Here is a 26933-nt window from a genome sequence, read left to right on the forward strand (position 1 = left end):
TATTAGCTAGCGCCAAGTGCACAGTCTTGCAAAGGTAGTGATTCCACACACACGCACACCCCGCCACCCCTCCTGACTGGTTGTTTCTTAGCTGAATGTCACAATAACATAGAAATTCATTCACCTTTTTTTTTTTAATTCAACGTTAATCTTGTAGATATTTTTGACACTTGGTTCTTGGTTGGTTTTCGATTTCATATAGGTAAGTGTAGATAAATGCATTCAGTTTCTCTTCAGCGCAGTGAAGTCTGGAGTTGTGTAAATAGTGGGCTCAGTATCTTTATAAGGAAAAAGTTGGCTGTGGTGTGGTTTTTGACAGTTTATCTTTCTCTTAGTCTGGACAAGCTTTTAGGTGCTATAACAACTGCTGCTGAAAGGCACAATAGGGAACGTTTTTCTCAGATCGTTGAAGGACTGGAAAACCATGAGTTCTTACAGCTGCAGGTGGGTTTACTACTTTTTTTTGATGCTTAATAATAATTAAGAAATGATCTAAGATACTGGAAAACTGTGTATCAGTTTATGATCTTGAAATTATTTACCAGCAAAATATTTTAGTGGTATTACTCCAGTGTTCAGTAAAAGAAGAAAAATAAATAGAAGTAGCTTGCTGATACTAGATTTTCTAATTTTTCACGGTATGAAAGCAAGAAACTCACTTAATTGTCCCAAGCATAGAAATAAAAAGTCTTGGCCTTAATAAAAAGAGGATAAACAGTCATACTCCTTTTCTTGGATGCCAGATGTAGCGCTCAAGGCATAAGCCTGTGAAAGCATTTTATTATCTTTGTCACTACTTTATCTTCTTGACCGGGAGTTTTATGTGGTTTAATGGACCAATAAAATTCGAGCTCTCAGTCTGCCCCCAAAATGTTTTAGTTATTGTTACTGGAGCCCTGAGGAAGCTGGAGTTTAAGGAGCTGGGAGGCAGTGCTCCCTGTATGTCCCCTGGCTTTAGGGAAGGAGCCTGAAAAAGTATCCTTAAGTTGCATCGCTTGTTTAAACACCCTCTTTCTTCCCAATCTTGCCTTACCCAAAGTAAGCAAAAACTCCTGTACCTGTGGCTTTGACCTGATTCCATCGAAGTAATGCATTTGTAAAAAGACAAAACAAAATTGTGTTGTGCTCTTGAAGTATTTCAGTTTAATTAGAACTACAACTGGAATGCCTTAAGTGAGCACACACTTCAAGTATCTTGCTGTTTAAAGTACCTGTGGCAGGCATATACTTCCAGTGTAGTTCACTTTTTTGTAATATTACTGAATGACGAAATAGATAAGCATAGATCGTATTAAAATACAGAAGAACTGTGCATTCCTTGATGTGTCTTTGACACCTGCCCGTCATCAGCCACTAGTGCATCTCTAGGGATAATCTAGCAAGTTTTTAAAAGGATTAGGATTTTTATAGGATAATAAACAGTATCCTGTGCCAGTAATCTTAACTGAGTCACAGCCCACATCACCTGTTCATTGCTGCTTGTGTGTCAGTAGACAGGTTTTTTTTATTCTCTCTATACACCTGAATAGCCCAAGAATCTTTGGTTGCTGTTAGAATGCAAGCCTTTTTAATTGTTTGTTTGGGTTTTCTGGTGGGGTCGGTTTTTTTGGTAACTACAAGTGTTTGCACAGATACCAAGTGGCTGAATATTCTGCTGAAGGACGACTTCGACTTATTTCCTTCTCATAATACAGTACTGATACATAATCTGTATTGTTAAAATTTGTATTTCAGGTACCATGGCTGAAAGATATGGAAAATAGAATGCAAGCAGGGCAGGTGTAGCTGCATGGAAGGGATAACTTCTTCCATTATTAGATCATATGTATGTCTCCTATAGTTATCTTAATGCTATGGTTACCATCAGTAGTTATTGTTTCAGAGCTGATGTGTTAATGATGTTCAAGAAGTTTCAATAAATGACATCTAATCTTAATTATGCTATCACAAAAGAATCAATTTTGAAGTTGTCTCCTACTTTATGACCTTGTTGATTGAAAGCAAACAAAACCGACCACAGAACCTACCTGCCCCCCACCCCTGAAACCTCACTTACACGTCAGTAAAGGTACAATTGCAAGACTCATTAACTTGTTTCTGACAAAATCATTCTTTACTTGTAACGTATTAGCACAAGCCATTAAGCCAGTCTCTTCCGGCAAAAGCAATCAGGGCAGATGGCACCTCTTCTCTCTATTAATTTCAAATTGGACATGTACTTTGGCTTGTTAAGGCATGTCATAGTAGTAAAATAACAAGAATCATTCAAGCGAGCATGATGATACTACATTATCTGAAGTTGCAGCTATATAAAGGGAGTGCCTTTGAAAGAGTCTTCTAATAGAAATTTAAGACTCCATAAGGTGTTTCATTAAAACTAAATAGTGAATGTAATTAAAACAGGAAGGGCGCTTTTATCTGACTATTTTTCTCTGCAGCTATTGATTTCTGTTTGTTTAATTTTTTTTTTCTCTAATGCTACATCTATTTGCAGTTTACATCTTTTTCCAAACTTGGTATTTCCCTGGAGTCCCATTTCAGTCTTTTAACGTGGATCAGCACTTCTGGCATTATGCTATTGTCTACCTGTTTTAAAGTAAATCAATTAAAGCGCACAGCTGTTCAATTAAAGCATTAGCCAGTATCCTGAGACTTTAGGCGTTTTGCGAAAGTGCTGTGCAGGAGTAGAAAAGACACCTGGTGATGTGAATTATTTTGTGTATGGGTGTTTTTGTTGTTTTTTTTTTTTAAGTTTCAATTACTGTATAAACAGTTCACGGTTTTTTTCGAATTGGTGAATATTGTGGAGGAACAGAAGGAGCTGTAGTATGGAAATAACTTTCTGAAATAAAGTATGATCCTTTATGTGATACAGTTTTGACGTGGCAGAAGCATTCATGATATGAAAACAAAGCAGTGTTTGATATTGCCTAAATTAACCAAAATGTTGCATGTGTGCTGCATAATAAATAACACCTTCTCTTGATATTTGGTTTTATAATTAAACTGAAATAGTCAAAGGCAGTATTTATTTTCATTCTATACATACTAAAAGTTTTTGCCTATATTTCTGGTAACAGGTAGCATGTATGCAGCTCATCAATGCCCTTGTTACGTCTCCAGAAGAACTTGATTTCAGGATACACTTGAGAAATGAGTTTTTACGATGTGGCCTGAAGAAAATACTGCCTGTAAGTAATTTGTATATAGGAACTGATGATCTCAGTCAACTGTTTGTGAATGTTGACGATAACAAAATTGGTTCACTGAGAGCAGCAGATGTGAAAGATGGAGGTGGGGAAGGTCAGACCTGGAAAGGGCTATCAATCCAAACCTGCTTTCATTCTGCATAGCTGCAAATGTAGGCTCTCATGAGCTATGTAACCCAGAATAGTAGCTGAAATAAGTCAATATATTAGAATTTAAATTGGGGTAGTCAAATTTAGCATAATGAGCTCAAAGCACAGGCAGTGAATGTGAATCTGGCTGTGGAACCAATTTTGGATTAACTTTCTTTGTATATGCCGTTCCTGTTGTTTTCTGTGAAATCTGTTTTTATGTAATCTGCCTTCTGAAAATGCATTTTCAGTTTTTAAGGAAAAATCAAATTGACTCTATTGTATTTGAGACTGCATGTCTTCTTGCAGCTGCGTGGAAGTATGTCTTTACGAGTGCTTGTGTATGAATGATTTGTGGCTTACAGGTAGATTTATAACCAAGAAACCATTCTGATGCTGACATCAATATATATTAAGCTACTAAGCAGTTTCTCACAAAAGATGACAGAAATTAAAGAGTACCTGCTTATATTTGTCCGAAGCAGAATTTATACTGCTGTAAGTTGTGAGGTACAAAGTTTTGAATCATTAACATGAGTCAGAAATAAAAACTTTCAGTATTTATTACGTTCAGCTTTGAAACTGTTCCTGATGAGTGTATGTTAATTATTCTTAGGGTATGTATTTAGGTTTTGTGTCACATAGATACCTAGTTGTGATCTACTGTGTATTTGCTGTGGCACATATGAAAGCCTGAAGGCTTAGTTTTTTTTAATGTATTAAAAGTCAGTTTACATCATAAATGTGTAAAATCTTTTAAGAATTGGGTGTGAGTTAGGTGGCAAATAAACCGAATAGTAATAATCATGACAGAAAACTCTATGAAGGGTGTACTGACATGCAGATATTATGAGTTTAAAAGCAATTAATATTTAGTGATAACATTTTCTAAAATGTTTAACAGCTATTGTGTTGCAGTTCTGTTGCTAGTAGGTTTAACTAATGTTAATATAAGCTATAGTATCACCTTAGTCAATACCATCCTGCTGTTTGTTTATTTGTAAGATAATAATTAAATACACATTGAACGCAGATCATTATTCTGCAGGCAATGGATCTCCAAGGTAAAGGGTTTGTTTTCTTTTTTGCATTAGAAAGCAACTTTCTTAATGATAAAGCATCTTAAAAATACTTCATGCTCATATCTGTGCTTAAGGGTAAATTTTCAAGGCCTTTATAAATGAGTTTATTGAACAAAAAAACAGCCAGGAGAAGGATTAATAATCTTAATAATCTGTCCACATTCACAGTAGCCTTACCTGGTTTTCAAACATGAGAATTGGTAAGACTTCCTATATTTTTGGGGAACATACATGGTTGCCATTCAGTTTGTGCATGTGCAGTTATGACATTTCCAGGCCAGTTTTCATTGAAAGTATGGGGTGTATTTCCACTAATGGCTTTTGAATTGGTTTCCTTTTTTATGATTTGCCCAGTAGGAAGCTAAACTTGGTTATTAAGCATATTGGAGAAGTTGCTTTTATTTCTTGGAAGAAAAACAAATTTTTCCCTGCTCCCAGTACTAGTGTTGGGGTATTTTTTTTAATACTCAGTATTACTGTGTACTGTGGATGTTTTTATGCTATGATCTAGATTGATAACAGAAACTGTAACATAACTTCTGTACACTTCTTTAGGCTTTTCAATTAACTTTAATTAACGGTTTGAAATACCTTTATGCTATTTTTTAAAGAAACTCTGACATTAACAAGCATAAGTTGACTGTCCCTTTAAGAGAACTCAACTCAGTTAGAAGGCTTTATGTTTGTTCTGCAGCCCATACCTGCTATATTTGCTGATATTTTGCCTTAATTTTTCTTAGCTGTGCAATTATAATAAAAAAACCCCAGGCACCGAGTTACGGCTTATTGCTGTTCCAAAGGTTAATGTCTTCTATTATGTCATGATATAATCTTTGAAAAGGGGAATTCTTGCTTTAAAAAAGGGAAAATTAAGATATACTATGCCTTGAAAAATAGGGCTTGAAAGATAAGGATAATGAAGAGCTTGATATTCAGCTGAGAGTGTTTGATGAGAACAAAGAAGAAGACTTAATTGAACTGTCACATCGTCTCAATGATATCAGAGCTGAAATGGAATATCCTTTATAGAAATGCCTTTATAGAAATGGTGCTGTAACTTGTTGCACCATTTAATAACTTTATTAAACATAAGCTAGAATGGTCTTGTGTAGTTTGTCACAGTTGTGTATCTTACAAAGGACTTTCTCAAGCAGATTTCTTTGAATTTCTTTTTTATTAAAAACTTTTTTAGAAACTTATTGCTGAAGTTTGCCTGTCAAATGCAAATAATCGGGAACTGAATTAATTTTTCGTAAATAAAATTACTAAGTTAAACTCTAGCTTGCATGACATGAAGGTATAAAATTATACCTATGGCAGATTATAAATTTGAAGAAAAATGAGTTTTGATAACTAGGTTGGAACAAAACTTCTGTTATGTTCTTAAGCACTTAAGATGCATGCCTTCTCTAGTTGTGGTGAAGCAGTAAATTTTAAATTACCAAAGTTCAGAATGGTTGCTTGCAGTTTTTAAGGGTACTGTTGGTACTTAAGAAGCAAAATAAGATAGATGCAATCAATGAGAGGAATATAAAATCACTAACAAGCAATGCTGTTGCATTACAGAACAGGTAATTACAGGTAATTTGCTTCTTTAAGAAATTAAAATGGTTTACTAGTGTGTATTTGCCAATAGCCTGGCTCACTTCAGAATGAAAATGAAACCATTGTGTAAAATATGTTTAGAGGACTCTGTGCAAAGTACGTTTTTTCTGAGTAGTAATTAAATGTGTCTTAATTGTTAAAAAGGGGTCAGAGTTTCTGTGGATAATCATAGTGGAAAAGGACTATTTAGTAACAGGGGTAGTAGTTCAGAGCGTTGAAAGGTTTTACTTGAACAATATGAACAGCTAGGTAACTGGATGTGGGGTGGGTGTTTCGTTGTGTAGTGGGGATTTTTGTCTTTGTTTTGTTTTTAATTTTTGTTTTACAAGTCCTTTTGTTTCCTTAACAATATTTGCACTGATGTGAATGAAGTATTTCATCTGCTGTATAATATGTTGAAAGATACTTCTTCTGAAAATTACTTCTTGTCAATTCTCCAACATTTCCTTCTCATCAGGAGTGATTACTATGTCCGGTAAGTGTTGGCTGTCAGGTTTGAATTTTCGAGGGGGCAGGGGGAAGGATAGAAATCAAGACCCTGGTAAACAGAGTAGCTCATAATTACACATGAATAGTTGCTCTGTTACTGATGTGTTGTTTATCTTCCTGCCCAATGTTAATATTGAAAAGATCTTGTTAAATAAAATAATGCTTATTTCAAAGACTTCAACCTCATTCTAAAACCCTCACCCTGAAATATCTTAACTCGTTGAGCACCTTTTCCTTTTTACAAGTTTGATAACTTCATGACTTCAAAGAATATGAAAGTCAGTTATATAAGTAATAATTGAAAGGACTTCCACAGTGCCTTGTATCTTGTCTTTTCAATGTAAGCTTCCTATGTGCATCTCAGAGTGTCTTAGCAGTGTCAAAGTACCACATAAAAAAAACTTGTTCTAAGAAGTATTTTTTTAATTGTAAAAAGATAATAAAAACAATTCATGTGCAAGATGATAAAATTAAGAAGTAAATTATAACCTGAGAAAATCTTAAATTTTTATAACTTCTGTAATTTGGAAGATCATGAGTTTAGCTTTGAGGGTTTGCTACTTTAAGAGCTCACTGATATGTGAAATTGAGATGTAATACCTTGTGCTGGTAAGAACTAATAACTTTGAGCACAGAATCTCCTAATCTTAAATGCTCCTGATGTTATGCAGAGATTTACATCAAGAAATTAAGTGAATAATTAACTCATTTTCTAAGTAATAGAGTACTGGTACTGTTGCCTGATGGAATTCACTGTGTTCAGAATGTGCTAAATAATTCTTGCAGCATATATTGAAAATAATAAAGACGTTGTATTGATTATTGTCTGGCAAAGGATAAATGAAAAGTGTATTTTGTGGAGTCCTGAATTTCAGATAGCCTTCTGAGAAACTGAAAACAGTGCTTTATTAAGTGCAAAGATGACTCTTAACTTGATCCTTTTACCAGCAATTGTACAATTCATATATTAGGAGTTAAAGTTGCACTTTTTTTTCCTCTCCACATTGCATAAGTGATTTTTCATGTTCTTATTAACTTGTAAAATGTTTTCTTTGTTAGACCTCAGTATTACAAGATAATAGAAGAATGTGTATCACAGATAGTATTGCACTGCAGTGGCATGGACCCAGATTTTAAATGCAGAGGAAGAATGGACGTGGATTTTACTCATCTTATTGGTTTGTATACTATAAGCAATTTTTCCTTGTTTTACTGAAGTGTGTATTTTTCTTCGTATTCTTCTGTCTAGACTTAAACTGATTGTGGAATTTTTTCAGTTTTCTGGAAATAGGCATGTAAGGTACAGGACCACATCAAAGGCTGCACGCTTTAATATAATGACACTGACAAAGATTGCTTGTCCAAGTTTGTATTCAGATATAAGTCAAGACAATAGTCTTAATAACCATATATTTGCTTGTTCATAAACCCCATGATTTTCAGGTCTGTTAAAAATAGCAAAATTTACATAAGCGTTAATTGTTAGTGGATTTATAATTGCTACATGGTTCATTCTAAGAATATTTTCTGTAATGCTTTCTAAGTATTTGAGGTTTGTTGAAGGTGAACTAATCATTTAAAGCACTGAGGGACTATGGATGTTCAGGTTGTGGGAACAAAGCAGCTGAATAAATACTATATCATTTAAATGGTAGTTATCAGCATTTAGAAGTTTTTATGCTTTTCTTAAGATTGGGGTAGATGGTATTGAAATACAAGGGCATCTCTGGAGTAAGTATTTCATAGGGGAAATAATTATTGGAGAAGGCGTTCATTTGGGAAAATGTGTTTTCGGTGATGTGACAAAAGGAATGAAGAAAGGATGTTGTACATGTTTACTTTGGGGGTGGGGGCAGGGAATTGATTTCTAAAAGGTACCTTGCATATCTAAGAAATTTTTCTGCATTTTCTGTTCACTTATGACTCTAGGAACGTGATTACTTATTCTTACAGTAAGATCTTGCTTTCTGTTTCCACTGACCTACTAGTTTTAGGAATAACTGGTTTGCCTTTCCATGCCAGTTCCTACCTATAATATATAGTTACTTCTGTTTATCTCACCTATAAAATGTTTTACACTGCATGAAAAGTCAATAGAAGTGCTTTGTACCATTGAGTAAAAAAGCTTGTGCTTTACCATATGTCCAAATCCTCCTTGCCTACAGAATAATTTTACTGAAATAATGAAATGTTTGACTTTTTGATTCCTAATCTGGAAAGGAGGCTTTCTGATTTGAAACCTCAGAAGTAACTATTTCTTCATACTTACTGAAGAATTCTTTGTTGTTATTTAGTAGTAGATTAATATAGAAGAGAAGGGCATGCAAACTGGCATGTGTCAGAGGCAGAACAACTAGGATGATTCATCCTCAACTTTCTTGGTCATGTGTCTTTTAACACTTTTTTTAAAATTTACAGGTTTTGTACATGAAAATAATTTACCAAATACTTTTTCAGATTGACTTAGTTATTAATTGTATTTTATTTTTTTTTGTCTGGTGCTTTTGTGTCATGGGGTCATAGGGTAATTATGGTTGGAAGGCACTTGATGGCTGTGATACGTTTTATCTGACTTCTGTGTGGTATTTTATTTAAATACTAGATGCATGTGTGGACAAAGCTAAAGTAGAAGAGAGTGAAAAGAAAGCAGCAGAGTTTTCCAGAAAGGTAAGTCCTAGTCATCACTCTTTTTAAGGTATGGAACAGAAGCCTGACAGGAGCACAGTAGGCTTGTTTCACAGTAGAAACTTAGTGGAAATGTGGAGATAGTGCATCTTACAGGCAGGATGTTCTTTCACATTTAATAGCTCTTTAAGTTTTGGGCTTTCCGATGTGTGTGTGTGTGCAAGGCTCAGATTCAGTTTACTCTGAATTTGAAAGCAGATGAGTAGTATTAGCTGTACATATCTTCAGATATATTCCTCTGATGTAGATAACTGATGACAATAATTTTGGTTGTTGCTTTTTTTCCTGAAATACTTAGTCATAGTTAAATACCTACAGTGCATGTATATGCTTTCAAACAAAAAAAAAACCAAGGTGGGGGAAGTGGTCATTGCTCTTCATCTAGCTTTGTTTTAGAACCTGAAAAAAGTTACTGAAAAGCAGTGTCATTCAGTGTTTGAAAAAGCATCAACTCTTTAGGCACAGAGATGCTAACATTAAAATACTGCTTTATTTCCTAATAATGCCCATGGTAAAGTATTCCATTATGACGGAGCGTAACCTTATTTCCTTATTACTCACATTTAGGAATCTTACAGTGCATTTTGGAACCTCTTTTGCTAACAACTTGATCCCTCTGCTCCGGTCCTCTTCTAAGAGGAACTTGATAACTAAGTCGTATTTTGGTCATGGGCAGATTTAATTTATGACTGGATACAGAAGAGATTAAACATTTAAAATTATTCCTGTAGGAAGAGTTGCAGCTCAGTGTATTTCTTGTAATAATTTTTTGGGGGGATATTTCTAAAGAAATTGATGCTTGTGCTTCTACTTCATCACTGTTGGTGTTTGTGCTGAAAATACCTTTATACAACGTGTTTTCTCAAGTTACTTGAATTTTTATTTCCTAGATTATGTTAATGGATAATTTGTTAATCTCAGTTTATCACACCCTGTCTAAGGATATGAAATGCTGAATGTACTGTGTTAGCTGCAGTAGTACTAAAGTTCATATACCTTGTTATTGTGTATTCAAAGCATTGAAAATTTTGATTTTTGCTGGTGTGGTGTAAGAAGCCTCTTGCAGGCCAGAAGAAAGTACATGTTCTTGAACATTATGATTACAAATTTCAAATGAAGGTTTGAATGAAGTCATTACTTTTTCTGTCTTCAGTGTTATATGTGGATATATTTTCAATAGGAGCTATGGTGTCTAGGCTTTATAGAAAGCCATTTGTTGTGATGCTTCCTTGACAGTTATTTATCATGATGTATTTTGTCAGTAGAAGTCAACACATGTTCATCCTAGCGATAACTTGTGTCTTGTGGAAGAGTGAGTAACAGCAGCTCTTAAAGCTGCTAATTATCTCTAAGGTTTAGCAAATAGTAGTGGGATTATAATACACAGTAGATATCTCACAAACATGTTGTAAACTGGACTTAAGTTTTATATGGTGACATGTAGACTAAAGTGATCACTAGCTTATTTGTATACCTGTTTTCTTGCGTTACTTCATGGATGATGATGCTGAAGCTGCATACATCTCTTCAGATTTAAGCTTGCTGCGTGAGATGTGTGTTTGAGTTTACTTTGAGAAGTTTGCAGAGTTCTGTTGAGGGAAGAAAACCTGTTGAACTTCAGCTGTACTAAGTAGCTGGATGTGAGAGGTTCAGAATCCTTGCTAAACTGATGAAAGAAATTATGTGATAATTGAAGAACACGTAATGGAAAAATAGTACTTTTTTTTTTCTAAAGTGAAAAGTGCGTCTGTGTTGTACTAATTGTGATATTGTTCAAAGAATTCCTGAAAATAAAGTTTCTACTGTGGACATTAATGGGCAAACACTTCTGTATTGCTTAATCATTACAGTTTGATGAAGAGTTCACTGCTCGACAAGAGGCACAAGCAGAGCTTCAGAAAAGAGAAGAGAAAATTAAAGAACTTGAAACAGAAATCAAGCAGCTACGAGCACAGGTAATAAAACAATATCACAGTAAGTTCCACAGTTGAGTTCGTTCATTTATTTATTTTAAGAATTGAAAAGAAATGGCCCTGGAGTATATTGTCTCTGTAGAGTCTGGAAATGTATACTGTAGGTGTATTGATTGGTTTTTAAGGCAGCATAAACTACTAAGGATCGTTAACACTGGTAATATTTTTCAATAGTTATCTATTCAACACCTGTTAGAGAGAACCTGCTTTATTGAGGAAAACAGTTCCTTAGGATATGAAAAGTTTGCATACAGTTGGACATTTTTTTCCTCCAAGTATTTGTTTATGCCTTAACGTTATTACTTCTGTATGTTTTGCAAAGTGTTTGTTTCATAAGGCTTTATACTTGAATTGCAAAGGTGGACATCTTAATAGCCATGTGTGCACAATATACATACCTTTCAGCCAGCATGTGGATGCAACTGGTAACATCAATATTTGTTTGAGCTCTGGGTATCAGACTGTAGCCATTTCTAAAATGAATATCACATTAGTTTTATACAGTTTCATCAGTAAATGTAAGAAAAAATGCAAGACCTTATGGAAGGGGAAGGTGATACTTAGCTTCAGCAAAGCTGCTTTTACCTGCATTTGTTTCCTCATAAATTTTGCTCACAAGCCCTAAAGATGTGTCTCAAAGTGATCTGTCACTTCAGGAGTATTGCCCGCTGAGCCCTTGCCACATCTCTTGGGTTCTTTTTGTACAATGGCAGTGAATTGGGTTTTAGACAGGTCATCTGTACCCTTTAGGAACCAACAGATACTATGGTTTGATATTTTGACACAACCTGGCTTATTTCCTATTCTTTCAATGCTAGGCAAGGTCTGCCTGTTGCTTTTTTTCTTTATAGTGGATATCTTAATGCCTGTGATCTCACTGCCTGTTTGGAAGAACAGGAAGAGGAAGAACACTGTGTGATGTACTATATAACCTGGTTGCTATCATCCTGCTTTCAGGATGCTGGTCTGCAGCTGGGAAGTTGTCTATGCCATCTCATGTTAATGTAAGCGTGTTATATCGCATTTAACAGTTGGGTTACTGTTCCTTGTCATTGTGTCCTTTGCTAGCAATACAGGTCATTGTTGCAACCTGTGGTGGTTTATGATTTCTTCCTCTGTTTTCCAACATAGACACTTCTGTTCAGACTTCATTCATAGCAATTTTAATGTTTCTTATAAATATCTACAAGACAATGTTACGCTGAAATTTGTCAGTCTGTTTTAATGAGTTCTTCACCAATTGTTGCATTATAATGTGTAATAGTTCATGAGCCAAGAAACCACATGCTTTCTGCAAAGCCAAACACTTATTTTTAGTCTAATAAATTATTAATTCTGTTATTGATTCTAACACAGGTCAGGTTAACCAGATATTACAACTCATCCATAATAATGGTACAATTACAAGTGATACATTTTAAATATGTAGTATCTATGCTTTTTTTTTCTCTTGTGTTATGCTATGCATACAATATATTACAGCATTTGTTTTTAAATGCCGTCAGATTTTTCTCAGCTTGATTTTTTTTTTTTAAATCTTGCTTTTCTTTTTAAAAAAATAATCTTGCTTCCTTTAAACTAGAAACAGTAAATAATTGAGTAGGGACACAGTATACGAATCAGATAAAATGAACAGCCTATATTACGTAATTTTGTAATTATTATTTTTTTTTTAATAATTATAACAAAAAAAAGTTAGTAGAGGAAATAGAGTATGAGCTTGCTGGCAGTTTGTGCATAGCTCCTGATGCTGCTTTTTAACAGACAGTCTTGAGAAACAAAAATCTGTGAGGAGTTTGTACTAGGCTAGGATCATGTTATCGCTACAGAAACGTCTCTGATGATTTAACACACTGCAGTTTCTCTTCATTGTTCATTTCACAACTTACTAGAATGGATATTACAACTGCTTTTTCTTCCTATCACCACAGAAACAACTGCAGACAGATTTAAAAGAAACCTTAACTGGTGTCTGTTTTCCACCCCTCGCCCCCGAATAAGATGTCAGCATAGTTATGAACAGCTGCAATCCCATAACCTCTTGCACTGCAATAACAGCTTCAGTGATTTCTGTGGAAAATTTTCCACCAGCAGATTAGTGATAAAATTCAGTGTGGTTATTGCCATGTCTGCCCCAGCTTGCCAGAATATCCTGAGTGGGTTAAATGTTTTGTGTATTGGTAAGATATAAAGTGCTGTTCTGTTTACTTAAATGTTACTGCTACTGTTAAACTTTCTTTAGAACAGGAACAATTTGTTTTTATAAAAATGCCAGGTTATTCAGTTTATTTGGCAGTTTTATGGTATGTGGTAAAATCTATTGTTATTGCTTCTTATTTAAATAGGACAATGGTTGCATTTCTCACTTTCTTGAGGTACAGTTGACTACAAAACATGCTGGTTGGTTCAACTTTGTATTAAACCTCCTCCTCAATGAAAGTAATTCCTCTTTTATGTTTCAGGGTCCAGGCCTGACAGAAGCAGCACCATTACCTCCCACCCTACCAAGTGAGAATGCACCACCATCTCCAGCGCCTCAACTACCTGGTGGAGCAATACCTCCTCCGCCGCCTCCGCTACCTGGTGAAGCAATACCTCCTGCACCACCTCTGCTACCTGGTGGAGCAGCACCTCCTCCTCCACCACCTCCACTGCCTGGTGGAGCCATACCTCCTCCACCTCCGCCACCGCCTCCGCTGCCTGGTGCAGCCATGCCTGCAGCCATGCCTCCGCCACCGCCTCCGCTGCCTGGTGCAGCCATGCCTCCGCCGCCGCCACCGCTGCCTGGTGCAGCAATGCCTCCGCCGCCGCCACCGCTGCCTGGTGGAGTGATGCCTCCACCGCCACCACCGCTGCCTGGTGGAATGATGCCTCCGCCACCGCCTCCACTACCTGGTGGAATGATGCCTCCACCACCACCACCGCTACCTGGTGGAGCAGTACCACCTCCACCACCTCCGCTACCTGGTGGAGCAGTCCCTCCTCCACCACCACCTTTTGGTGGACCTCCAATGCCACCAGGTCTTGGGGGTGTTCCTTTTGCTCCCTTTCCGGTGATACCAGCATTACCACATGGGATGAAGGAGAAGAAGAAGTATAAGCTGGAAGTCGCAATGAAGAGAATCAACTGGTCGAAGGTATAGCAGTGGTTTTTTTTGTTCTCATTGGTAGAAAGTGGCTTTTGAGAAAGAAGGATGCGATGTGCTAGAGTTGATGTTAGTTTATTAATAGTACTCATAGAGTCTGGGGAATTAATTTCATTCTTTATCCAAAACATTTTTAAGGCTGTGGTTATGATTAAGATGGTTTTGGTTTTCAGAGGCAACTTACGCTATGGGGTAATCTCAACTGTTTAATGCTGCTAAGAGCCTGTAATACCCCATATTCTGGGGATGCCTGTAGCTAACAGCTCTCAAAATTTTTGGCTGAAACTCTTTTGAGTTAAGTTCTACGTGTTTTTATCTCTTAATTGGTATTTGACTTGCCACGTGAGCACTTCAAAGGTAAAATGTCTTGTTTAAAGCAGATCTAAATTACCAAGAAATTAAAATGTTTACTTTGGAAATCATGTTACTCCTTTGTTCAGCAAAAAGTTGAGTTAAAGGATTGCTGGGTTTTAAGGCCTGGGAAAACGAATCTTGAAGTAGACAATTGGATGGAAGACGGCTGGGAAGACTGCCATTTAGGAACTTTGACAATCTGGCGGTTGACAGAAAGAAGGGTCTGGAGTCAAGGGATGACTACAGCTGTTGGTTTAGTAGCTGTGTTTGAGTAATAAAAAAGGGTGCTGAGAAGGTGATTTGATTATGCCTTCTATAAATTTCTAATTTTTCCTAATAAAATGAATAACTATACTTACCATGATAGTAAGCATACACACTTAAGCTACTAAAATGTTCTGTTTCAGGGCTGATGTCTTAACATGAGGTTAAGAATTGTTTTGTCAGTCCTCTGAATAAATAGGGTAATTTACTATAAATCAAAGGATCTAATTAAGAAATGAAGCCAATAATTTTGTGTCCAAATTTCTGTTGTTCTTGTGATATGTTCTGCAATTTTGAAAGGAAATTTGACTTTCATTACCCTACCTGTCTGTCAAAGATAGTTGTATTAGAAAATACACTTAACAGTGTTTTTTCTTTCCAAGAAAGGCAGGCATTTACCTTGTTAACAGTTGCAAAGCTTACCAGAAGGTTTTAAAGGCAATGGTGTTACTAAACATGAGGTTTTGTTGTAAACATTGAAGAAATTCTTACTAGACTGATTTTTGAGCTATCTAGTTTTGTATAAAATTACTACTGCATTTGGCTTAGTATTAGGTGGTTTAATGTTAAATTTTAGTTAAAAGTCATGGCTCTAGTAGAGTTGCGGAGCTGATGTTCCTCCTCCCTCCTTTACTTTACAAATGTAGTTGATACTGTATACTGAAATGAATTTTTAAATGAGATTCATCTTGACAGAAATTTGTATTTAACATTTGACAGATTAGTATCCCAAGAAGCTAATACAGATCCGATACAAAATTTCTAAAATATCTGGGTTGCACATTGCTGAGTGAGAGATTTTTTTTTTTTTTTTTTCCCCGTGAGAGCTTTTAGGGAATGTCTGCTAAGCTCAGTAGGTTTATGTAACGACAGCAGGAGATGGCAGTAGGTGACTGCTGTGTTTTCTTTCTCTTCTGGCCCTGTCATGAGGGTGGTTCTGAGAGGACATCTGTGACTCCTCTGAGGTATGTGGAGTATAATCAGTGGGTGAACGTTCAGTGGGTTTTATAGTTCTGCGGAGTTACTTGTATTGTTGGTCTCTATCAAATCAGAGTGTAAAAGCTGTGGCGACTGAAATGAAAAGATGGGGCAATGTTCTGCAGGTGCAGTGGGCATGAGTTGTGGCTTCGCGTTCAGTTGCATACATGTATCTGAACCATTAGGAATAGTTCTCAAGCAGTTTTCAAACATAGATAACTGCATGCCATGTCATGTAAAGACCTTTGAAGTTTATGGTGTCTCTTGTAGTTGTAAATTCAGAGAATGCTGATATCTGTGGTATAATGATAATTGTAGGTTTTTAACCTGAGATATTTCTTGTTTCAAGTTCGTAGTGTGTGAGGGCAAGGCTATAGCTTCTGGCAGGAGCTATGGGGTTGAAATGCTTGGGCACCATTAGCTTCAAAGAATGTCGGCTTATGCAGAGTCTAAACAGGGTTACATTTAATAAAAACTAATTTTTTAAAACATCATAAAATATAAAGACTTGAGCAATAAAAAAATAAAAATAAATAAAAAAAACCACCCACAAACAAAAAACCTCCACAAAGCACAGTCTCTGATTTGTAACCTAACCTGTAGGAGCAGTTACTAGTTAAGCGCCTCTCAATATAGTTGGTCACTTCGTGATGTGAGAAGTAGTGCTGGTATTCAGGTGTGTGTTTGTGTATGTGTTGCTTTAAAATCCCTCTTTCATCAGTATAGTCTCTGTTCCTTCCACATAAATGAAATATATATGAGGAACTCGGTAATTGCATCTATCATGAAGACTAAACCATCACATCTTAAAGGCAGTCTGTGATTGGCAGTTTTTTAGTGGTATAAAAGGTGATAGCTGTATTGAGGTTTGCTGTAGGAAAAAAACACATAGATCACCAAATCATCAAGGCATATCAAAACAGGATGTTGATATTTTGCATGCTATCTGGTTTGTGCTCTAGCTCGGACTTCAGTGTAGTTTGACGGGATATCTGCTGCTTATTTGTCAAGGTACTGAAATCTTTGTACTATGAGTAGTGTCTGACACTTTTCTTGAAAATCATATTCCATCTCAATAGTGTGTTGGTACTAAGAACTTAGTAAAATCAAATTGCTGATAAAAGTGAAGTGGCTACAGACTGAAGTTGCTGACCTTAAGTTGCAATTTAACATTAAACAACTGTTGAACCTGCAATTTAAATTGTACCCTGAAGTAGTGCAAGTTTTTTTCAGGATGTTTCACAGCTGGTAGAAATGTAAGGAAATTCATATGGATGTAGATATACATCTTTCTATAAAGTTGAGTGCTGTCATGTTGTCCTGGATGGAGCTGGATGACATGGGATGCCAGGTGCTGCTTCTGGCTAAGGATGCTGCATCGTTTCAATATAAACCCTCTGAAATGAATGACGTGCTGGCACAGAAATGACGGTCTGTTGTAGGCTGTTCTCACAGTAGTGCTAGGCACAAGGCTCGTATGTCCATTGAGGTTGTTACGTAGCTGATCGACCCTGTCAGACACAATGGGATTTCAGCTCTAAGAGTGTACGTAGCGATGGATGGTCTTAGGGAGCAGCACTGAACCGTGTTTGGAAATGTTTTTTCCATGGGGTTTTTGAGATGATTTAAGCTAAGTAGCTTTGTATAATTTCTGAATATGTACCATCACCATTTCAAGCAAAACCTTTCAAGAACTAGTACCGACAGGTGTTTGCTGTTGGAGGAGGAACTAGACTGTCCTCTGATATATTTGAATAAGTGATCTTAATCGCCTTTCTAACTAAAAAATAAACTTAGGTTTTGTGTTCCTTTGAATTCTGAACTGTTGCATACTGAAATGGCTCTTTCTTCGGAGTAACAAGTAAGAGCAGTATCACCAATGATTAATCCTTCTAACTTTGGAAGGAGGAATATAGAATGTTGAGGTAAAATCAGTGTGGAAATGCATGACATATCAATTGATGGTTTCTTTTACCAGCAGAATTAATGTTCATAACTGCTCTTTAGTATTTTGCCATTGGATTTCAAAATATTTGGAGATATGCCAATATAATCTGAAAGTGTATCTAGTAGTAGTAGCTTAAAAACAGATTTTCAGAATGATTAGAAGGATACTCAAAATAGTTGACCATGTTTTAATAAATCAATTACAGGAAATGTTAAAATAAGTTTAAAACTCCCTACTTTTTCTGTCTGTAATACTTATAATCTGCATGTAAGCATAAATGATAACTTTGCCTCTTTATTGTGGGAGGAGGAATTGAAAGTATCTGGGGGGAAAAGAGACCTGAAATCTTTGGCTTTGGTTAACACACATCAGTGTGTGTTCTTAGTGCTATAGCATACAGTATGACAGGGAATTTCAGGCCCATTATAGAGAACTGTAGATGAGGCTGATGTTAAAAGTAACTGTAGAGTGCAGCAAAATGGAGGGGTATATTTTGTTTGTTTACATATGATTCTCAGTGTATTTCCAGAAAATTGAACATTTTTCTGAAAACAAATATTAACTTTAAAGCTTCTGAATTTTAAAGGAATTATATAGTCCTGCTGTTCATCTGTACGAAACATCTTTAAACTCCTGTCAGCCACACGAATATATTATTTTTTTGGAGGAAAAAACCAGACTGTTTTAAATAGTCTAGTTGTGTTACTAAAAGAAACAGGAATATATCAGTTGTCATACTAAAATAGATGCTCATGTGTGACTGAATCTGGCATTACCCAGTCTTGGAATCCAGAGATTTGGGGGTTGGTGGTGTTTTTGTTTTGGGTGTTTGGTTGGGTTTTTTTTTGTTTTTTGTTTTTTTTTTTTTAAATTAATCTAGCCATATAAAAGTCCTTTTAGTTCGTGTACACTTAGGATATTTGAATTATACAGTATGGTAACCTTTAAAATGCTTATAAAAAAGAAAAATTCTCTTTCCCTTCTATGAACTGTTTGTTGTCTGTTGGAGATACTTTACCATTGAATGTCCTTGTCTTTCTGTTTAGAAGATTATTTTTTTCAAACCATCTATCATACAATTTTCTGGATTACTTTACAACCTGTTTTTTCTCTTTTTGAAATGTAGCTCTAATGTTTTAGAAATGCATTGCCACCTCCCCCTAGGCTTTTAAGAAAATGTTGTGTGGCTGTTATTTCAATTAGCTTCTGTTACTATCTTTAACTTTTAGAGTTTAATTTTAACTTTTTGTGTCTGTTTGGGTATTTCCATCTGGATTTGTTTCCTTACAGAATATAGGTTTCATCATATACATATTTTGCCCATTTCTTTGGCACGGGGTGTGGGGTGTGGGTGATAAAATCTGTATGCCACTGACAATATAATACTCTCTTGAAGTTGCTGCTTGTCTTAGAATCTTTATGCTTTGTCTGGTTAGGATAGTTTCTCTCCTACAGTTCATTTCTCTTTTTCATTTATTTAGGCATCTCCCATAAGTAGAGAAGAATTCCTGCCATACAAATAATCTGTGCTTTTTATACCCAGCTGTCCTTTTAAGTAATATCTGATTCTAGAGTTGTTTGCACTAGTTCTGTAACTGCAACACACTCGATTACTGTCCTGTAAACATGTAGAAAAATAAGCTTTTTAGGTTATAACATGTATTGGTCACTGCAGCCAATTTCATTGTAATCAATTATGTTCATGTGTTTATAGAAATAATTTATAAAGTGTACATGTGAACACTCTGTATGACAATGGAAAATAACTGCAGATGGACACTTTTGCATAAGTGCTCTGGAAATGGTGCCAAAATCTCCTGCATACTGAAAAAGAAAAGTCTATTTGATCATCACTTTTAAGGAGCCATCATTTGGGAAATTAAATTCTTACTGTTTACTGCCTTTTGTTGTAACTGTCTTCACCATTGGTGTTGGATTAAGGTAGTTTTAAAAAAAGTCTTACCTGCTGCTGGTGGTAAAGCAGCTACACATTAACAGATTGATCATATGGTAAAAGGTGGAGGACCAATGCGTTGTAGTGAAATCCTAGTGAGGTTAACAAATACAGTATTGATAAATTACCTGCATATCATCTTGAAGTCAAATAGCCCTTGAAAATTAATTGACATTTCAACAAACTTGTAAACAAAAATTGATAACACTTTAAGAACTGCAGGAAGAATGTATTTTGAAAACAAAATAGCTGTTGGGAATCATACATGAAAAGTCAAATTGACTTTCAGCCTCTGTATTGTAGACTACTTTCTTCTTTTAATATAGCCAACATCAAGTAAAGTACTGTAATGAAATCTGTGTTTACATTTGAAAAATGGAAGCTACGTTTTAAAAAAAGTGATATTAAGTATTAAATTTTCATGTATTTAAAAAGATATTTTTTTCCTACAGTCTTGATATTGAGTCACTGAAAGGTCCACATTGACATGTAATTTATAAATAAGGTATTCAATACTTTGGCGGTGTAAGAAAACTCTTTCTACAGTTGTAGCAAGGATGCATACCAGTGGTGAGGATTTTGGGAACTCTCTAGAAATCGAGAGTGGTGGAAAATTTTCAGACTTAGGTGTCAGCATGTTATCAAGGCTGTTTGGAAAACTTGTTGAAAGGGGGAAATAAAATAAAAATTGTTGAGTAGATACAGGGCAGTTGATCTGATGGCGTTTTGTTTGGGAAGCGTCCTTAAGGGAGCATCGTATCTGGAACATTAACAATTCAGTGCAATTATCACAAAAGTCTAGTAGCATTTGCTTTAATTTGACTATTGAAAATAGTAGTTATTAACTATGGAGATGCCATTTTTGTTTCAGATTGAGCCTCAAGAGATAGCAGAAAACAGCTTTTGGGTAAAAGCTGAAGAAGATAAATATGAAAACCCAGAACTGTTTGCAAAATTGGCGCTCACCTTTGGAACACAAATGAAAGGTACATTCTTCTTTTACTTTGTATTATGCTTTTATTAAGTTTAAAACTGTGCAATGACATCAGTGTGATTTCTGCAATAACATGGAATGCATGTAACGGTTTTATAGCAGGAAGATCATATAAAACTTGTGTTTTTACTAAGCATAGAAGTCCATTATAAGAATTGCTCCTCCTTCACTTTATAGCACAATGTGAGGAACTTGAAGAGGTAATAATACCTCTTGAAAATGCAGGGTATGTTGCAGACAGATGTGAATTTTCTTCAAAGTGTAATTAAATTGAAATTAATCCTAAAATCATGCTCACCTGCATTAATATTCCTAGTTGTGGGAGCTCTTAAGTTGTCAGGTTCCTTCAGATATTCTACACGTGGAGGTTTTGTTGTGTAACAAAAATTTGCTTCTATCACTCAGCTAAGTCATAGTCCTCTAGAAGTACAACTAAGACCTAGAGTGTAGCAATTAAAATAAGCAGTTGAATCACAAAATCACAACACTGTAATACGTCCTCTGTTACAATTCAAGAACAAGTTGTTTGAAACTATCATTCTTTTCAAAGTTCTTGTGTTTGTGTCCTTAGTCTTTGCTCAATTATTTTTTTATACTGTATGCAGCTCTTTAAAGAAAAAAAGTCTTTAAATATACTCCTTCAATTACTATTGAAATTTGTCATGTGATCTAAGAAGCATTCCCCCCCCCCCAGATATATACAGTTAAACTGTATTGTTACTGTTGTTAGTGAATGATATGTTAGTTTTCAAAGGGTTGAATGTGTGAATATGCACTTCTTATACTGTTTGGGTAATACCATGGGAAAGAAGTCAGTCTACCAATTTTTTGTTTGTTGCAACGCAGTGTGAAATGGGTCGGTTTGACTACTAGAGAGAACAATACAGTGAGAATAAAAGGTATGCTGCAGCTTTTTGACAAGTGTAACTGCGGCTGCGCAGCGTATCGTGTAAACAGCTCTTCTGCTGTTGGTTTTAGATGAAAAATAATCAACTTCTCAAATACTTAATTCCTTCAATAGGTGATACAATGATAATATTTGTATCTTGAGTGGGGAAAGCAGCTTCTAACAACTGAATATTGGTTATGATTTTGATACTTCAATACTATCCTCAGCTTTTCATTGCTTTCAAATGGTCTTTGAGTACCTCTGAAGCTACACACAGCCTCTTCAAGTCTTTTCATTATTATCAATGTTTAATCGTCAATTGATCGCTATTTCATATTTGGCCATTTACTGGTAATTTGTTTCAGGCACTGAAAATAAGAAGTACTGTTGAAGTATGGTTCAATGATAACTTACTTAAGAGCTAGTGAGGAAGCCCAAAAAATTAGAGTCTGAGAAGAGGTAGATACTGAAAGAATGAATTCTTGATCTAGCTATAAATCTTTAGTTCATTGATCAACCAGTTAGAATATGAAATACTTTTTGGATGTGCAGTTCTTGAAGGTAGGTGGAGTCAGATGTATCAAGTGTTCAAAGGCCAAATCTGAGTATGCAAGCACAGCATTTAGAAATGAATGTGTGTACTGACTGGAAGAATTTTTGTGCTGCTGTTTTTTTGTGGTTTTGTTTGGTTTTTGTTGTTGTTGTTGTTGTTGTTTGTTTTTTTACTTTAACATTTTGGCGTTGGGAGTTAGCGATGCGTGTGATGCTTTGTATTTTAAACATAGGGAGTCTTTTGTTTTAATTTGAACCACTAGAATGCTGTCGCTTCTGTCAATTAATTTGAGGATTTTGTTACTTGATAATTAAGTTGCATGTAGAGGTTTGTTTGATTGTGGTGTCCTGGCTGTTGTCTGACTTTCAAGAATAAGAACTTCATTTTATACCAATACAGTGTTTGAAAAGTTAACTTAAGGAAGGTCTCTCAGAGGAGCATAACTTTCCTGAACCATTTATTGTGTAGATTTGAGTTATTTCTGAATGTGTCTTTTTCTGTGCTCTTTTAAAAATACTTTGAAGAGTTAGTCATAGCTGTGTTTTTCGTAAGATAGACTGTTCTTTCACCTAGAGCTCATGCTCTTTTCAGTAGTCACTGCATTTGAGCCATTAGTATTCTGCTTTTACAATGCTTCCCACGTACTGCTCTAAATGTACAGATATTACACGCAGTAATACAAAAGCACCATCGATGGTAATTTAACACTTTTTTTCAAACAGAAGTTTGATAGATTCTTGGTTCATAGCATTTCAGTGAGGTTAAAATGATGTGGAGTTTGTCAGTGATGTTAGTGTGACAGCAAGACAGGAAAACCTTTAAGGGAAAGAACCCCTAGCAGCAGATTAACACGTACAACAGAATGAAACTCTTCATAATGATAATGACAAGCTTCTGCCTTGAGCTGAAGACTTTCATCAGAAATCTGAAGAAATGTTTCTGAATTCCTGAAAAGCTTCTTCATTAAAAATGCTGAAAAAAACTCTCTTGAAATTTTGACATAGCTGCCGGTTTCATACGAGAAGAAATTATTGTTGACATAGTTGCACAGCTCAAACTGTGAACAACAGAAATACTCCAAATAGCTCACTGTGGTGATAGCCTTGCAGGTATTTTTCCTGTTCTTCCTTATGTTGTTCTTGGTTAACTGTTGTAGAAAACAATATGCCATAATGAAGGATAGGAAGAGTGTTAAAAATGCTAATGCATTTTATCCAGGATATTAAAATCTTATTTGGCTGACTAGTAGAGCAAGTCAGCACTGTCATGCTTTGACTTCAAGTTTTTCTTAAGAATTGAAAGCCTACTAGAAGTCAAGAAGAGTCTCAGAGCATTTAGTTGCAGCACAGATTCTAATCGCATCCTACAAGCAACTTTTTTTCTGCAGTTTCTATCTGTAAAGGGAATCATTAAATGGTATTCACCATTCTTAATCCCTTTTGTTTTAACAGCCACAGGCAGATAGATCATTAATCCCCAAAGTACTTATTTAAAGCGTAATCTAAGATCAAATTTATTTTCTGCTTTAGTCCCGTTTCTTGGTGTGGTCTCCCAGTGTATTACAGTAGAATGATAGAAAGATAAATAGAAACACATTTTATATTCTTTCAAGAACATAGTCAACATGTGAAAAACATAAATGGATGAGTGGAAGAAAACTGACAATTACTAAAAATAATTGTGATAACTTGGTGTTTACTATTTTGTATTTCATGGCATTTTGGAATGCCAGTGGCAGTAGTAACTGAAGTAAAACAAATAATAGTATAAACAGTTATTGAAAAAGAGTAATTCTATATAGGATGCAGCACTCAAATTTGATTAAACTTCTGAATTCTATTCATGATTCTCTGGCACAGAAAGAATGAAACTTAAGGGGGTTTCCTCATTTAACAAAATACTGTTTTAAGATACTCCAAGAATAACATAATGTTGTTTGTCACTGAACTGTGTGCTGCCTTGCTGAGTGCCGCCTGTTTTCAGGGAAGGCAGCCAAGGAGGTGGTCCTTTGGGATACCAAAAGCTGGGCAGGGGGGAAGTCGAACACCTCTGAAGCACGCTTTTCATTAGTTAACAAATTATTGCAATCATCGATTAGCTGCTTGTAAAAGATAAGAACATTTAATCACAGAGTACCAGAAACAAAAAGGAATGATCCCTGACCAGTAAAATAATTTTACTTCAGATATTCTTAGATCCAAATTTTGTTTTAAAAAGCATGCATAAGGTTAAATCTTTACTTGCTACTTTAACATCAGATATATAGTACTGATGCCCTGTGAATATGTGGAATGTATTTAGTTAGGTTCAGATCATTGCTAACAGTCACTGCAGCATTTGATCTGTAAAATCAGTTACTGAGCACAGTTACGGAAACATCTGTTGTACAGGGAGCGGTGGAAACAAAAAAATATTCCCTTTCAGACTTTACAGGGTTTTGACATGTCAGGGTTTAAACTAAGTTAACAGAGACCTATTTATGTTCTCAGTACAGACTGGAAGGATTTTCTCCTTTTTTCTTCAAGATAAATACAGGTGATCTGAATGCCTTTTAAGGGCCTCTGAAAAATGGACTCGAGTGCTTCAGATTTTTATTAAGGGTTGTAGATGAGTGTGTTAAGCTTGCAATTACGCTTTCAGATGCAGAGGTGGAAACAATGATTATATTCTCATAGTTAATTTTGGCAAGTAAATGGTATTCCGGATCAGGCATAATTGAAAGTGAATGGGCAACTGTGGTGGTCATCGATGAGTTGGGTGGTATTAAGACATGGGACGGTTACTGCATTGTGGGTGACAATGAAACACAGAGATGCACATTTCCTCGTGTAGCTGCACAGAGGAAAAGAGTAAAGATGGTGCTAATTTCCAGTCAGTTACTTGTTTTGACCTGGTCTAAGAGAGAATCTGATATAATCCAGTTTTATTTTGTGAATTATGTATTGCTGTAACGTTAAAGCAGTGATTTTGCAGGGCAGAACATGCATCATTCTTTTACAGTTGGAGTCAGAACTTGAAAAATTTGGCTCAGTACTATTTGATTTGCAAAATAATCTTATCATGGAGGATTGATTTGTGTTGATATTTAAACAGCAGGAGGAAAAAAAAAACCTATTGAGGGATTGTTAACTTAACCTTATCTTCTTGTTTTTAAATCTTTAAATTTTACCTGCAAGCAACAGCCTTATCAGACAGGTTTTGTTGTTTTTTGTTTTTTGTTTTTTTTAACAAGTAGGGTAACCTTTCCATAGAGAAAACTTTCATTTTTAAAACTAGTGGTCAATTTTAAGCTTTGTGTGACCACAGAAATATTTTTGTAATTAAAAGTAAAATAATCCTTTCCAGTTTATGGAGTATAAAGAAAATGTGAAATAAACTCAACGAACACTCCTCCTTAGCTGGCTGGTGTGGTATGAACCCTGCAGTATTTCTTAATAACTGAAGAGATCCAACTGATCAGAGAAATGCCTCTTGTCCTTGTGAGACTACTTATGTGATCTTAAGTCATTATTTTCTGTTAATACGCAGTAAAATCATGAGGTACATTGTCAACTAAGAATGCATTGTTGATGTCTTTAGTGATGTCCCACTATCAAAATGCTAGAAATAAAAAAAAAGTATGCATTATTGATCAAATACATAATAGTAATTTTTTAGTGAGGGAAATATTGTAACAAAGTTGAACAACAATTTCTGTTTAGCGTATTAATCTCTGGAATTAATTTAGTATATAAATCTCCAGAAGCTTGGTCTACTGGTGTTTGGCCAGGTTGGGGGTGTGTACCTTTGTATTTCTGTAGAACGCCTTTAAAAAAAAAAACAAAACACAACAACCAACCATCAACTAAAATCAAGTGTTTAAAACATTACTGTTCTTGGCAAGAACCTACTAAGTAGTAAATATTTGAAATCATTTAAGCAGATCATATTATTTTGTGTAAGTAGAGCATTCTTTTCCTCAGTTTTGCTTCTGTCCCATGACTGACAGCAAATTTTATCTTGTCTACCAGCGTAAGGGAAAATAACACCATCGGCAGCAGTGTGATGTCTGCTGTGAATTGTGGATTATGTTTTCAAAAACTCCCTATGTTGGCATTTAATGTTTTCAATATTAAATACACATGTAATTGTATGATGAAGTGTTTTCTAGCAGGTGAAAGTAAAGGATTAAAATGTTATGGCTCTGTAGGCGAGTTGTGATACATCATGTGCTTGGGGCTTCAGATAACTTTGTAATAATGTGACAATACTCAATGTATCAGGCCTGCTGCTATCAAAATCACCCTTTGCAGTTTGATTGATGGTCTAATTGCTAAACACTACCAAGCAAGTTAATGCCTTCTCCCTAAAGGATCATGTTAATTTCTGTCTCTTGTAATTTAGGTTGTGTATTTTGCCAGTCAAGAATGATAGTGGTGCTCTGAAGAAATTAATTATGTGTACAGTAGATCTGTAAAGGTAGTAATTAGTACATAATAGTCTGTAACTACTGGGATTGTTCCAGTACAGAATTCATTATCCATCCAACTTACCTCAAGAGAAAGCTTCTCGATCAGGTTCTGTTGATTCTTTATGATTAGACTTGTAAACTACAATTCAACAATCATTTTGATATGCTTTCAAAACTGAAGCAAGGTTTTAATACCTGAAATGTGGTTTTCACTTTATGGGAGTCGGAGTG

The 26933-nt window shown here is 35.5% G+C and overlaps 1 protein-coding gene across 3 annotated transcripts in view; it reads left to right on the plus strand.

Moving 5' to 3' along the window:
- Positions 1 to 26933, plus strand: part of DIAPH2 (diaphanous related formin 2) — a 243940-nt gene that overhangs the window by 35755 nt on the left and 181252 nt on the right. For all 3 annotated transcript variants that reach the window (XM_056359368.1, XM_056359370.1, XM_056359369.1), the window contains 9 exons: positions 336 to 444; positions 3081 to 3191; positions 5318 to 5436; positions 6384 to 6500; positions 7574 to 7692; positions 9117 to 9181; positions 11050 to 11154; positions 13635 to 14309; positions 20688 to 20802. In XM_056359368.1, the coding sequence (XP_056215343.1) occupies positions 336 to 444; positions 3081 to 3191; positions 5318 to 5436; positions 6384 to 6500; positions 7574 to 7692; positions 9117 to 9181; positions 11050 to 11154; positions 13635 to 14309; positions 20688 to 20802 (1535 nt within the window). The remainder of the gene's footprint in view (positions 1 to 335; positions 445 to 3080; positions 3192 to 5317; positions 5437 to 6383; positions 6501 to 7573; positions 7693 to 9116; positions 9182 to 11049; positions 11155 to 13634; positions 14310 to 20687; positions 20803 to 26933) is intronic.

The sequence above is a fragment of the Falco biarmicus genome, chromosome 14, assembly GCF_023638135.1.
Source record: "Falco biarmicus isolate bFalBia1 chromosome 14, bFalBia1.pri, whole genome shotgun sequence".
In the NCBI taxonomy this organism is placed as follows: domain Eukaryota; kingdom Metazoa; phylum Chordata; class Aves; order Falconiformes; family Falconidae; genus Falco; species Falco biarmicus.